Consider the following 16,069-nt stretch of genomic DNA (forward strand, 5'->3'; position numbering starts at 1 on the left):
GATCAGTGGGGTCCTATTGTCTTTTAGCTTTACAGAGAGCAAAACCTGCATGTAAGAATGCTTCCAGGAAACAATAAAAGTGTCTGCATGTGTGTTTCTAGTCGGTACATTTGTGAATATTGTTCATCGTCTTTCTCTGACAGTTGAATGTGCTTTCCTCACCTCCCACTTGATAGCATAGAAACTGATACTTTGTTAATATAAGTAGAGTATATTTTACAAAATTTCACCCCACAGATATTTATGAAATAATTATAATGCACCAAATAGAGATGTACTCTGACAGTCTTCAAAGCATAGCTTGCTTAAGTGAAAATAGGGGACTCTGCATACATTGCATATTCCTTGAAATGGTGTGTAATAGTCTTTTCAGTGCTTTCAGTTATTTGGATAATAATAGAGAAATTACAGTAAGTGCTGCTTTGTTTATTCAGAACGTGCAATCTGCGAACTATCAGCACTCTACAGACAGAGCACTGGTCCTCTCTATAGTGTAGTTATTGGTCAGGAGTCAGTGGTGGGATACTGTGATTGTTGCTTTCCTCTGACAATTTGAAATACAGCATGATATTTTGGGAGATTCTACATTGAAAAAAATAGATTTATTTATTTGCTCACCATTTTATTTTTACTTTATTAAAAATACATTGCTGTTTATAAAACAAGTAGGTTTTGTGTATAAATGCTCTGACTTCAGATATTAATTATTTCTAAATGCAACTATATGCTTTTAGAAAGTGGTGGAACAATGCTTACTATGTGCAGTCTGACTGTAGTTGGCTGACCTTGTGTACTAGCTATCCTTACTTTTTAAGGTCCACCGTGTAGGCCTCTTGCATATGTACAAGATCTAGCAACAGCGTGACCCTACCAACTTTCCTATGAAAAAGCCTCAAGCTGTGAGACTTCTGCTTCAGGAACACGTGAAGGTTTCTAAATGTATAAGGGATTTTCAGACTTTGCCATGGAGGAGTGTGCTTGTGAGCAGCCCTGTTTTGCCATCCTCTTTATTTTTGCTTTCTGTGGATATGCCTTGGCAGCCAAAAAGTTTTGTTTTCAATTGTAGCAGTTTAATGCCACTGAAAATGAAGTTGACATTAAAGCTTTTGTCTGGCCAGATTGTACCAGAGGCTCTTCAGAGGGCTGCTTTTAGGCTGCAGTACAGTTTCAAACTTGTTTACCTGAATCTTAACACGGGTTTTACTTGAAAAATGCGTCAGTCAAGTCCAGGGTCAAGGCACATTGCACCTCGTTTAGATTGATTGGTCAGTCAAGCTCCCCTGTGGGGTTTTCCCGCATGCTTCATGTCCTAGCAGTGTGTGAGGGTAAGGAGAAACCAGTCAGAGAAGCATTACACTACCTGAACAGGGTTCTCGTACTGCCAACATGAGAGACGTTGCGCTGGTTGAGAACACTAGCAGTCTCTGGTTCATATTCTTTAGGTTATCACTGATGCTGACTGTCCTGTGAGTCATCAGCTGCTGGTACTTCTTTATATAGGGGCTAGGTGATACTTGTTCACTTTTGCTTGATGAAAAATTTGAGCTATTAGCATTGACCTATGGTGGCGAAGTTACTTTAATAGGCATTTATTGAACTAACAGTGTTTTATGCACTGTATGAAAAGTGTATTGAGTTACTTTAGTCAGTGGAACAGTCTATAGTGAGCTTTTTATACTAAAACAAGCAGTGTGCTTGAGGTTAAAATGCCAGAACTATCAAGGATGTCTGTCTTTAGTTTGACTTAATCTAATAAAGTGGCAAACATTTCTTTTTGTGCTTCTTTACCTTTTGATCTACATATAGGACGTCTTCGGATGGTAGTGTCAGTATTACACTAGGTACAGATATTTTATGTTATTTTAGATTTGATTAGTCTAGTTAACATGAGGAGTGACGAGCTAGCCCTAAAAGAATTCTGCTGTATTTTATGATTGGAGCCTAAAAAAAAAAAAAAAAAAACATTAAGAAGAATATCTGTCCTGTATGAGTAACTAAGCTACAGTGAATTAAATCAGATTATTACGGCCTTGACAGGCGGTTACATTGGGAAAAACTCCAAAGTGTTATCTGGACTTCAGAGAATTTTGAGGGGTTCGTTATTATTTTTAAAATAATTTTCTAAAGACAAGGTTCCCTGGAATGAATATGAATTGATCTGCTGTTACAGGTGAGACTATGGGATATGCCAGTGCATAATTATAGAATGACAACGCTTTTGTTCCATCTTACTGAGTTGCTGCTCCCTAAGGATAAAAAAAAAAAAGTGGATGCACCAAACCAGATGGTCCTTTTAACTTGTGCTGCTGAATTTTTTTCCCTGGACTATTTGCAAGGATGCCGTCTTCATCTAAGTATCACGGTACACCTTTGATTTGGCTGCACAGTATCTTGTCTCTCCTACCGTGTGTGTAACCCACAGTGGATTTACCACATTTCATTTAGATGATGAATGCAAGTACTGTAGACAACATCATCAAAATTAATGTAGCAATTATTTTAGCTACATCTGTGCAGAATTTTTCCTTAAAGTGATGACCGCTCCTAGTCTCTGTCGCAGCTGCCCCTGTTGCATCGTTGTAAGTGCATCAATTGAAAGAAAACCAAAGCCATGCTTAAAATCCTTTTTTCTCCACAAGCTGGAGTTGTGAAAGAAGTATGTCTGAAAGAAAATACTCAACCTGGATGAAAGTCTTTGTGCCTGAGTCAGTAAGCCAAAGTCTCAAATAACTGAGTTGAGCAACAACTGTAAGCCTTCTACTTGTGAGTACATATGCCAGTATAAAAAGATTGTAACATAAGTTGCTAGACTTTCTATCCCACAAACATATAAATGAGGAAATAACTAATTCTTTCACTACCCTACACTATCATAGAATCATGGAATGGTTTAGGTTGGAAAGGACCTTGAAGATCATCTAGTTCCAACCACCCTGCCATAGGCAGGGACACCTCCCACTAGACTAGGTTGCCCAAGGCCACGTCCAGCCTGGCCTTGAACACTTCCAGGGATGGGGCCTCAACAACCTCTCTGGGCAACCTGGTCCAGTGCCTTACCAACCTGAAAGTGAAAAACTTCTTCCTAATGTTTAATCTGAACCTGCCCTCTTCCAGTTTAAAGCCATTCCCCCTCGTCCTATTGCTACATGCCCTAGTAAAAAGTCCTTCCCCAGCTCTCCTGTAGGTCCCCTTTAGGTACTGGAAGGCCGCAATAAGATCTCCCCGGAGCCTTCTCTTCTCCAGGCTGAACAGCCCCAACTCTTTCAGCCTCTCCTCATAGGAGAGGTGCTCCAGCCCTCGGATCATCCTCATGGCTCTCCTCTGGACATGCTCCAGCAGGTCCATGTCCTTCTTATGTTGGGGATTCCAGAGCTGGATGCAGTACTCCAGGTGGGGTCTCACGAGAGTGGAGCAGAGGGGCAGAATCACCTCCTTTGACGTGCTGGCCACAGTCCTTCTGATGCAGCCCAGGATATGGTTGGCCTTCTGGGCTGCAGTTGCACATTGCTGGCTCATGTTGAGCTTCTCGTCAATCAGCACCCCCAGGTCCTTCTCCTCAGGGCTGCTCTCCAGCCATTCCCCACTGAGCCTGTATTTGTGCTTGGGATTGCCCTGACCCAGATGTAAGACCTTGCACTTGGCCTTGTTGAACTGCATGAGGTTGGCGTGGGCCAATCTCTGCAGCCTGTCCAGGTCCCTCTGGATGGCATTCCTCCCCTCCAGCGTGTCTGCCTCTCCAAAGAGCTTGATATCATTGGCAAACTTGCTGAGGGTGCACTCGACCCCACTGTCTATGTTACCAACAAAGATGTTGAACAGTACAGGTCCCAGTACCGATCCCTGAGGAATGCCACTCGTCACTGCTGTCCACTTGGACATCAAGCCGTTGACCACAACTCTTTGAGTGCGACCGTCCAGCCAATTCTTTATCCACCAAGTGGTCCATTTGTCGAATCCATGTCTCTTCAGTTTAGAGATCAGGATATTGTGTGGGACTATGTTTTATTCAAGTCAACTGTCAACATTATTGCCACTTTTCAACTTTGTTATTTAAAACACAGAGAACGTTATATGGGTTATCATGCTACAAAGGGTGAGATGTTGGCCTAGGAATTATTTCCAAATAATATCAAAACCAAATGAACCAAAACCAAACAAGCCCTTCCACCACCACTTTTCCATATCTTGATTCTCAAGCTTTGCTAGTGTGTTTCTTACTTAAAACTTCGCAGAAGTGTTCCTCTAGATGCAGGTAACCAGCAAGAGCAATTTTTCCCCATTAACTAAAATTTGGCAAATCTTAAATATTTACTGTAACCCTGCAAAAATTAGCTTAGCCTGACTTTTTCTGCTACATCTTAATTATAGACATCTGTGCCAGCTGTACATAAAGTAGGTATGCACATTTGAATGTTTTAGTTTTGTCCTCATGGTAAATAGAGCAATTTTTTGGCACTGTGGTACTCTTTGCTTTGTGGAGAGCAGAGGGTGCAAGCGAGGAAGAGGAGTCCTGTCAGGGCTTTTTCTGCTGTGTTTGGGAGAGAGCCTGGTATCCTGAGGGTTCTTGAACATAACTTTTGAGTTGTTTCATTTGTGTTAGTACATCCCAGTAGTGAGGATTAAAATTACTGACATCACAGTGTGAGACTCCTCCTAAGTATACCGGGTTACTAGGCTTCCCTCTAAACCACAAAGCTGTTCATGATTCCCTTCTACAAGAAATTATGATTTATAATGCAGGACAGACTTTGCAGTAAATATTTTAGAACCTCAGCTTTTAAAAATGAGCTGTTTAACTGCAGTATCCAAAGCAAATAAAATAGTTACCTTTTGAGCTAACTGTGCTTGAAACAGAAAATGCTTTTAGAATGCAATATAGTATTTTATACTTTCAGCAAAAGCCCTAGGTACTTTTAAATAACAAGTAGTCTTGATATCTTTTTTCTTCTTCCTTTTTGTGTAAGCAATTCATTATCACTTGTCTTCCCAAGGGTGTAGAAACCATGTAATGTACACTAATTTTAGTCAATAATGTATTTTATTTTAATAATATTAAGATTTAATTATGAGGGGCTATGTAAAGTCTTAGTTCTTTGAGCGTGGCTTACTTGGCTATTCTACAATAACATTCTTATAATTCACATGAAAAACTACTTTTATCAATAAGAAGTGCACATTTTAAAGCTCCAGATTGTATGCAAACTTTTTAGGTTTAAACAGTGGAAGTACACAGTGTTACATTGTAAAATAATGGTTGCAAATGATGAGTAGATCCATTGCTGATCTTTGCTTATTATATAAATAATAGATTTTTTTGGTGCAAGAAATACATAACATTTTCTTCTCATAGTTAAACCTGAGTATTTTCTTACTGATTGTGATAGATTTCCTAAGCAGTACAGTGTAGCATGGTATGTCTCCCTTCCTTTTCTTCATCTCTCAAGATATAGAATAACTGCTGTATGATCACGTGCTAGTGGTACATTCCGTGACAAATTCTACTTCACTATTAAAGCAATTCAAATGTAAATTGAGTTGTGAAAGATTCATGTGTTCAATACGTGGTTCCTAAATGAGTGTTAGAAGTAGGATGTTTCAAAAATGCTTAGCTGATCCCACTTGTACAAGATTTTATCAATCATTAGAAATTTCTAGCAAGCCTCATGGCAGTATTTCAAAGGAGGAAATACTAAAGTCCTGTTAAGCCATTACAATTGTCCTTCTTCAAACTCACTTCTATGTTGTTGTCCATGGAAAAGTCAATATTAATTGGGCAGCTGGTGCAACTGCTCTCAAAATCTCATTGTTACCTTACTCTACCCTTGTCTTTCTGTATCCATCCTTTTTTCATCTTGTACTCAGTCTTATAGCTCCTATAAGAATGGCTATCTCTTTGTTAAATATTTATACAGCTATGATACCACAGTGTTGCTTTTAGCAGTGTTGCTAATAAGCCTATGTAAGTTTTACAGTTCATTGCCAAAGAAGAGAAGTGTGATGCTAAGTTTATAAGAATCTTTCCTTCGACTTTAAGGTGGGTTGTGTAACCAGTATTTTGGGTTCTTTTTGTTTAAGCTGGAGCTTTTATTTGGCAATAGTAGAGTAGTAAGTACAGTTTCTAATTTTGAATGAGATGATTGATGTTTGGAATTCTGAAATAATTAGCAAACATTGCATTTAGTTTTTTCCTGCATTCTTTGGTGTAAAAGGTTATGGTGTTTGTGGTTATGATAAATGTTAGGAGGTTATGGTAAAGGCTATGATATAGCCTTTCTGTTAACACAGAACTTGAAAATTTAATGAATATGTCTGCCTACCAAACAAATATCTTGTCTTAGTCCTGTAAAATTCTATTCAAGTCTAATTTTCTTAAGATAAAATACTTGAAAATTTACATGTTCCTGTTGTCATTTTTGTTCCACTGTGGTGTTTTTGTAATATGGCACATTAAAAAATAGCCTAAGGATTTTAAATGCTGGCTTTATGCAAACAGCAATGCAAGACCAGTGACATTGACCATGCCATCCTGGGAGCTGCTGAAACAGCTTTAGCAACCTCTGTATTCAGACCACAGGACCTCTCCGGATCCCTGAAGCTGTGGACTGGCTGGATCTTCCAGACACCTTCCCTGCCACCCATTTCCCACATTTCAGGAGGAAATATATGTATTATGTGCCCTTCACCTTCAAAAACATGAGAGGTTGAAAGAGCGAACCAAGTTGCCTTTCTCTGAATTGCTGTCTGGTTCCAGTATTGACCTTCTTAGCTTGCTGTCCTCTGAGAACACATAGCAGGTTGGAAGCTCTTAATGGGAAAAAAAAAAAAAAAAACAACACAAAAAGAAGGCATTCTGGGCCCATTTCAGCCATTTTCAGATCCAGAAATGTGTTGCATCAGCTCACATTTTGTCCTTTTTCTCCTTCAGTTGAAGTAGAGGCTTCTTAGGTGGCCGATGTAGTTGGTCTGTTAGCTGAAGACTGCAAATGGGCAGGTCTTGAATATTTTACAGCAGGGCATTCATGAGCCACGGCAGCTTGAGAGAGGCAGCAGCTGTCACATCGTGGTTTCTTCTGGACTTCCAACCATGCTGGAAGCCAACTGTTACATCCAGGGTACAGAGGCAGCTTCTCCCTGTCTTTCTGTGTTTCTGCTGGTATGTTTAATGGGTAATTCAGAAAAGAAAACTACAGCGTGGCCCACCAAATTTCCAAAGCATAAAAGGCTAATGTCTGTTGTAGTGTTAAAGATGAAAGACCTTGTGGATACTGTGTGAGGGTGAAAGGCTTTAGTGCAGTTTATCATATTATGTATTTTAAGTAGGGAATTGTTTTCTGAGTTAGTTTTGACCCTGTCACTTTTCTCCTTGCGTTCCTCCAGAGGTTGGTTTCTTGCTATCACATCAAATATAAGCTGTTTGCCTTCACCTGAAGGGCTTTCATGGACTTATCCCCATTCTATCAACTTTCATTTTGTTTTGATAATATGATGATTATAGTTACATTAGCCATTTGCTAAATTTTCAATACCTCTATGCTGATTCTTGGTTTTGCAGGGCGTTTCACTTGTGTCTGTTCAAAGCCACATCATTGCCGTTTCATAATCCTTCTTCAAATTCTCTCTTTCCTTTGACTGAGAATCTTTTCATTTGGAGAGTGGTCGTATTATGCAGACAATTATTTTACTCTTTTTATTTTGTTCACCTTTCTATGTCATGTCTTTATCATGTATAACCCTTTATTGTGCGCATAGGCGATAAGCTTTTTCTATGGAAGCAGATGTCACTGTTGTGCTCAGTGACTTATGGAGTACATGCTGCATATTCCTAAAATACCCAGATGTTATGATAATGTACATAATAGTTCAAGCAATGTGCCAACATCTTTTATATTATTAGTTGTTGAAGACTGTGCTACCATCTAGTATATCCATACTCCGTAAAAAATAAATTTGTTCGGTGTGCAATAGAATTAATGGAATTTACAATTTTTGCCTTTTCTGCACTGCAATAACTTGAGCTTTTTACTTCTGTAGAGCCACCCTACACAGACCCTCAGTTCTTCCATGCATTTCCAGACCCCTGCCTAAGTCCATTCAGATCTCCTCCTCAACATCTCAACAGTACCACCCTGCCCCAGCTTTCTCTCAGACTGCTTGAGGGTACCATCTTACCTGCTTATACTCTCAACACCCTCTCTCATCCCTACGTTTGTTTAATGTTTCAGTTTGGGGCAAGAGGCAGCATATTCTGCAGCTGACGCAAGCTATACATGTGCTAATTTCCAGAAATAAGTGCATGGCAATTGGTGCTGTTACCTTCTAATTTCAAATGATGGAAGAAGGTGTTGTGCTTTTCTTCTTGTTATGAGCACTAGTGGGATCTTCATTATGGATTTTCATGAAAATTCTAGGAACTTGGTATCTTTCAGGCACTTGTTCTTGTCTAATTTAGTTTATAGTTTTGAGAGGTATTGGTGGTGGATAGGGATTGACACCGTTAACTAATCTCGTTAACAAACTTTAGTGAAAATCATTCTTTCAAGTTATTTTTGAGATCCCAGCTGTTGAAGGTAATATGAACTACTGGTTGATTGAAAAGAGTGTAGAATTCTTCTTGGTTTTGTAGTCTTTCATTAAAGCCTGAAACTATCCAATATTTAGAGTAATGCAGCTGTTTCTGCATCTGAAAACACATTAATCTGCAGCACTGAGAGCTGTGACATGGTAATGTGAACATGCAGTGGCTTTCTTGAAGAATATAAATATTATATCTGCATAGTATCTGCATGTTTATATTTTAAAATGTAGAGATGACAGAAAGATACAAAACGCTGCAGAATCCTTAGTGTAATTGAAGAATCTGGGCTTTGGTTTGTGTATATAACTAAACATATGAAGGGTGTGCATTTGCTTTTAGATGAGTGCCTACTTTATCATTATTAAGAGAAACTTTCAGCTGCTTAATACAGTTGCTTGTTAGGTACCTCTTGTCACAGAGGAGAACACGGGAAACATGTTTAGCATGTTGAGTCAGCTGATTCAGCAGTGTCATTGTTATCTCACACAATGACATCACAAGGTAGGACACAGCTACTCCAAAACAGGAGTTACCTCACCAAAGTTTTGTAAGAAAAGGGGGTGAAAGGGAGGCCACCAAGGCCACCACTCTCCTCAAACAGCCCTGACAGCACCGGTGAGATTAGGATGAAAGTGGTCTTTTCCCTCCTTTTCACGAAATGACCTCTCAGAGTGGTGAGGACTACTCTGGGAAACAACAATATCTCATTGCAGCTCTCCCCAGGTTTCCCAAAATCCTGTTCACATTAATTGCATCCACATCCTGATTCCCTTGGATTTTGTGCAGCTCTAGACCCCTTGGATTCCTCTATTTCTTCTGTCTGTAAGGCTGGCTGGACACCAGTAACTGTGTTGGAAAGCCAAGGTAGAAATAGTTTTGAGATAGTCTCAACAAGCTGAATATAAGGTACTGGGCATAAAACAACTCATGCCTGATTATATGTGCCCAACATAATAAATCTGTTTCCTAACCTGCTGTGCCTGGCATATTTGGATCCCAGTGTGTGCTTTGTGGGGTGAAAGGTCTGGCATGGAACAGTCTGAATGGGGTGACTCATACACAAAAGAGACCTCCTAGAAGGTTCACTGTGCTACCAGCTGCAGCCTGGTGCTGAGTCCCCTGTCTGTCCCTGTGACATAAACGAATGTGTGCTCTTTCTGACTGCATGACCTGATGAGTTTCTCTTGACCATCTCGTGAGCGGAGATGCTCTGTCTGCCCCGTCTTGATGCAACTCGATCTGCTGGTCCCCTCCATCAGATAAAGGTGAGAGGCTGTGGAGCGTAGCAGCTGGAAAGTACTTTGAAGTACTTGTAAGGTCTAGTTGGTTTGTGCCAGTATAATGCCTGGCATTGTATGGACCCATTCAGTGTTGATCTCCAAGTGTCATTTTAAAAATGGGGTTAGGTGTTTAAAAGAGTCTGCTGAGCAGAACTGTTAAGATGGGGCCATGGTAATTCCTGTGTTCCTTTGCATTCGTTTTGCTGGCACAGAAAGGTGCTGTTTACACCCACCTACACAAGCACAGGTGTTTCAAGCACATTTTTACATGCTCTTCTTTAAGTAAAAGTTAAATTGATGTCTGCTTTCTCACATGTTTTTGAAGAATTTTACCTCCTTGTTTAAGGATTTTGCTTCAGTTCTGCTGTGTTTTGAAACGATTTCTAATTTCTAATTCACTTCTCATTCGTGGAAATTTAGTGTTCATCCCTGTCTTCTGATAGAGGTGGATATTGGCCTTTTTTTTTTCTTTTCCATATGTTCAGAGAGTATAGATAGTGAAGATATTTGCACAGGGAGTAGCAGAATTTATCAGGGAAATAATCTATGAGGAATTGGCAATCTGTGTGTATTCACGTAGAAGGACTTCAGCAATTCGTGAGTAGAGTGTACAGGCCCTATGTACTTCTTCACATGCCTGCTTACAGTGCTGTATCTCTGGGTGAATTCATCTAGGACCAAGTGTTTTACAGAATAACTGAAATATTGTTTGTCTTTTTAGGCTGTGAAGCATGTTACAGAACCGTACAACAAGTGGATGAAGGGGAAAGGAAAAAGTGCCATTGATAGCTAGGATAGCAACATGGGAAATACAACCACCAAGTTCCGCAAAGCTCTTATAAACGGAGATGAAAACTTGGCATGCCAAATCTATGAGAGCAACCCTCAACTAAAAGAAACTCTTGACCCAAATACTTCTTATGGAGAAACGTACCAGCACAATACTCCGCTCCATTATGCTGCTAGGCATGGAATGAACCGTATACTAGGGTGAGTATCATTTGAAGTTATGCTTGGGTGCGAATAACTGACCTAAGAAATGCAAGAGCGTTGGCTCGATGTACCTTATGTATGTACACATATATGCACACATATATGTGCATATGTATGTGTGTGTTGCAGACACAGAATTTGTAATATGTTCACGTAGTAATAGAAAACATGCAAATTGGTCTGTAATCACAGACTGGCATAACAGGTTCTGATTTTATTTTTAGTATCTTTGTTCCATCCTTGTAACATTAGCCTTGGACAGTTTTAGCTTGCTTCCTGAAGACTCCCATACCACACGGTTCCTTGAAAATAGTGAGTGTTCCACCATTCTTGATGTATTTTCCTGTCTTAAAATAATCTCTTTGTAAAGCCGTACCAGTGGGTACCATACTGATTGTATCTACTTCCAGACGGCACAATATATGTTTATTCTTATGTTATTCAGGCAGCTTTTATTTTTCATTTTGAATAATAACTGAACATTAATATCATGATAATAAGTAAGTTTATTATTGCCGCAGTCAACATGTGCGGCAATCCCTAATGTTAGCTACTTCCATTCTTCTGTATTTTTGTCAGTGCTCTAAGATCAATTAAAGATTAACATCTTATCCATGTCCAGACATTGCAGGTACAAGCTGTTCTGGTCTAGTATTTCTTGAAGCTAGTACTGAGTAGACATTGCTAAACCTCGTCTTCAGTAGGTAGTGAGTTAGAGAGAATTTCATAAATATCCTCTTTCTAATATTAGGAAACACAATGGAAATATGTGCTAAACAGTATTATTGTTAATATTCTTTTCATCTCTGTGTTTATACCTACTGATGGGCCTGTGGTATTTGTAGGTTTGTTTTGTCCCTCATATGCTGTAACATTACTAGCTGTGTGGCCTCCTACCGTAAATTTTTCCTCAGTATTTTGGATTCCCTTAACAGTTTTTTATACTTTATAACTTCTCATTTATCTTGTTTTTTGCTAAATATTTTTCTCTTCTCTCACATGTATTCTATATTTCTATTTTTAATTGGTGTTTTCATTTCATCACTGAATCTTTTTGTTCCATCCCCAAACTTCCCCCATTCCCGATTCTTGAATTATAAATTTAACAAAACTTCATTTAAAATAGCATCCAGTTTTTATTTATGTTTTCTGTGTGTTTTTTTTCCTCTGAGATGTTCAGGTTATATCTCTCAAGACAATAACTCTTTAAGAAAATATAGTGTCATTGAAACAACAAGGGCATATTAAATTGTTTGCACATATGGGAAGAAATGGAGTCATAATTACCGACTTCTAAGCAGTCTATTAATTAATTCATATTGCACCATTATGACGAGATCTTAAATAATTGCTTTGTGTTAATAAAAAAAGGTAATTTAAAAATGACATTTTACTACTAGCTGCATGGGACCTTTAGTATCTAGGTCTCACAGGACAACTCAGTTTTATTTTGCACACTTTGCAAACAAACAATCAGAAAAATAATTCCTTTTTCTAGTTTGAGTCCAAGGTTTGCAATACATTTTTTGCCAGTAAACATAATTGAGGTGCTCTTCTTTGCTAGAGTCTGCTTCTGAAAACCTGGACTGTTAGAATTGTCGCTGTTGCTGGGAGTAATTTGCTGGGGTTTTTTTACTATTTATTTTTCTACTGCCTTTCTAAGACCTTTGTTCAGAACTCTTCTCTAAGACATGCTGCACAAAAATGTAGCCTTTTTATCTTAACAAAGTAGTAAGAGTGAATAAATATCAAACTTACAGTGTGCCTGTTTGCAAAGTTAATAGTAGAAAGGGCACAAGCGGTTTCCAGTTAAGTCTCTTCCTTTTGATACAGAAAGTCCTGGATATGACAGAGATTAAATAAATTGAATAGTAAAATGAATGCTTTGATTTACTGATGAAGGACAATAGCTAAAAATAAATGATTTTTTAGCTTTATATTTTGAGATATATTTACAATTACAAGATGTCCATAATACTATAATATTTTATATTTATCTCTTCATTAAATATTTTAAATATTTGGGAATCTATAGCTATACTACCTTGTAGTTCAAACTCTAGATGTTGCTTATATGTACACCATATCATTCAATTTTTCTTTATAGGCTGATATTTGTATTATTGTAGGTGGATATGAACTGATGTGTTTTACGATTCATTGTGTGAAATTTTCTCTAGAGTAGCGTGATGCAGTTGTCAGTACACCTTTTGCGTAACAGAATACATTGAGAGAGATATTCTGGGATGTTTAGAAATAACCTACCTGGCAATGTGGTTACCAAATTCTGAGGCAAAGGGACAAACTGCCTGTTACCAGATGTACAGCTGGTGGTGACTGTCTGAAGACGCAGTGGAAGCACAGGCATCGAGCTTGCAATGAAAGGGAGTTGGGAACATCCTGGTATAGCAATTTCAGAAGTGAAGAAACAAGAAACTGGAGAAGAGGTGAAAGGGTCATGAAGCAAAACTCCTCACCTGGACAAATTTTGTATAGTCCAGCATGAAGTCTACTGGCAGAAACATACGTCAACAAAACTTTCTCAACAGTTTTGAACTGCGCAGTTGTTTTACAGCAGGTGTCTGAGTCATACGCTGCTGCACCTTTCATCTAGCACTTACAGCCCAGAAACTGGATTTAGTATATAATCGAGCTGTAAAAATTTGAAAATTTGCTGTTGGTTTCTTTTCTTTTCATAAGATTCAGCAAGAGTGTGTTAAAATACTAGCATGTTTTCTATGATAATTTTTCATGAGTATCATGGAAAGCTTTGGTATATTACAAATGTTGAAATAAAAAGTGGAAAATAGTTAGACATTCCATTAATACATAACTTCTGTTTGGTCTGCAGCCCTAAATAATATTTACCTGACAGGTCAGTTTGTTTTAACAGAGCATTTAATGTTTAAAAAACAAAAATTGCTGATCACAGCTAATTAGCACAAACAGAAATTTTCAAAACACTGCTTGAATTGCCAGAAGTTATTACATAGCACTCAGCAGTTTCCCATAACTGACAGCTATCTCATTTTCTCTGTCCAGTTAGTGGGGCTATATAGTTAGAGTGTGGGTGAGGTTGTGTGATGGAGGGCTCATCCATCAGCACAGGAAAGACATAGACCTGTTGGAGCAGATCCAGAGGGGGGCCACAAAAATGATCAGAGGGATGGAACACCTCTCCTATGAAGAAAGGCTGAGAGAATTCAGGTTGTTCAGCCTGGAGAAAAGAAGGCTCTTGGGAGACCTTATTGCAGCCTTTCAGTACTTAAAGGGGGCTTATAAGAAAGATGGGGACAAACTTTTTAGCAAGGCCTGTTGTGATAGGACAAGGGGGAATGATTTTAAACTATAAGAGAACAGATTTGGACTAGATATAAGGAGGAAATTTTTTTACAATGAAGGTGGTGAAACACTGGAACAGGTTGCCCATAGAGGTGGTCAATGCCCCATCGCTGGAAACATTCCAGGGCAGGTTGGACGGGTCTCTGAGTAGCCTGATCTAGTTGAAGATGTCCCTGCTTACTGCAGGTTGGTTGGACTAGATGACCTTTAAAAGGTACCTTCCAACCCAGACTATTCTATGATTCTCTGATCCCCAGGAGCACAGGGGAGCCCAGAAGCAGAGTGGCAAGTGAATCCCAGTAAGCTCATCAGAGGGAGGAGCTCCCTGCTCCAGGGCTCTCAGAGGAGAGCTGTCCACCCCACCTCTCAGTTGTGACACCCATCAGGAGGCTACAGAAGGGGATTGTGCTGGGTTTATGTGGCAAAGTTTTGGTAGCAGGGGGCTGCAGGGGTGGCTTTTGTGAGAAGAGATCAGGAGCTGCCCCATGGCGGACACAACCGCCTCCAACCATCTCCAAAACTGAGCTTATCAGTGATGCTCGTGGCACGTCTGTGATAACATATTTAAGAAAGGGTAAAATTGCTGTGCAGCAGCTGTGAGAAAGGAGTGAAAAAAATGTGAGAGACAGGCCTGCAGACACCAAGGTCAGAGAAGGAGGGGAAGGAGATGCTCCAGGCAATGGAACAGAGACTCTACTGCAGCCGATGACCCTCATGACCATTGATAAGACAAGGAGGAATGGCTTCAAACTGGAAGAAGGTAGATTTAGACTAGATATTAGGAAGAAATTTTTCACTTTGAGGGTGGTAAGGCACTGAAACAGGTTGCTCAGAGAAGTTGTGGAAGCCCCATCCCTGGAGGTGTTTAAGGCCAGGCTGGATGAGGCTTTAAACAACCTGGTCTAGTGGGAGGTGTCCCTGCATGTGGCAAGGGGGTTGGAACTAGATGATCTTTAAGGTCCCTTCCAACCTAAACCATTCTACGATTCTATGACAGAAGGGTCTTTAAGCCTGGGGTGCCAGGAGCTGGAGAGACCAGTCTGCATACATGTCAGTACATATATCAATATATAATGGCCAGTGAATATCAGGCCGGACTACCCAGTGAGGATAAGTGGCCTGGGAGTCATGTTTCAAATCAGCCCTAAGTACCCAGGTCAGCCGGAAAGCCTGTTTGAGACAACTGGAGATGAGAGGATCCAGGGGCCAGGTACTGGTAGTGTCTAAGGCAAGTTACTGGGGATCTGCAGTATGTGTGTGTGCAAGGTAACTGGAAGGTCCAGGTCATCCAGCACCAGTTATGGGATAAACACTGTCCAAGGCCAGCTATTGTGAAGGGATCAACATTGTTTATATGTATATTTTTTCCCACTAGTGGACTTTCATCCTGCTTGCCTAGAGACAGGAACAGAATGAGGCTGCCCGTGTTGTTTGTGGTCATGTGAGCACTGAGTGTTTCTGTCCACATACATCCGTGTGGAACATCTGTATATATGTATTCCATGTGTATGTTTGTGTGTGTGTGTCTATTGGGAACACAGCCCAGCCTCACTACAGGCTGGACCTGAGGACATGGAGCAACAGCAGCCTTGCCTCCTGTGGACTACCTACCGTCTTTGCCAGCCCCTAACAGTCTGAGGCCTTTTGCTAAAAATAGAAAGGTACAAAGAGAAAATATATGCCTTGAAATCTCCCCAGAAAACACGAAAAAGTTACTTTCCATTTTGGAAGTAAAGAACTAAACGTTTCAAGTTTGCTTTATTGATTTATATTGTAAATACTGCAGGAACAATTTGAGTGTGATTTACTCAGTGACTTTCTGCTACAGCCTCTAGACATCTGTTGGTGGTGCTTAGATTCAGCACTAATGTTCAGAGAA

At 39.7% G+C, this 16,069-nt stretch overlaps 1 protein-coding gene across 1 annotated transcript in view; it reads left to right on the forward strand.

Annotated features, from left to right (window-relative positions):
* ANKIB1 (ankyrin repeat and IBR domain containing 1) overlaps positions 1-16,069 on the forward strand; it is a 97,514-nt gene that overhangs the window by 24,933 nt on the left and 56,512 nt on the right. The window contains exon 2 of the mRNA XM_082478995.1: positions 10,577-10,845. Within this exon, the coding sequence (XP_082335121.1) occupies positions 10,658-10,845 (188 nt within the window). The 5' untranslated portion in view covers positions 10,577-10,657. The remainder of the gene's footprint in view (positions 1-10,576; positions 10,846-16,069) is intronic.

Source organism: Vanellus vanellus (assembly GCF_965231255.1).
Source record: "Vanellus vanellus genome assembly, chromosome: 2".
NCBI classification, from domain to species: Eukaryota; Metazoa; Chordata; class Aves; order Charadriiformes; family Charadriidae; genus Vanellus; species Vanellus vanellus.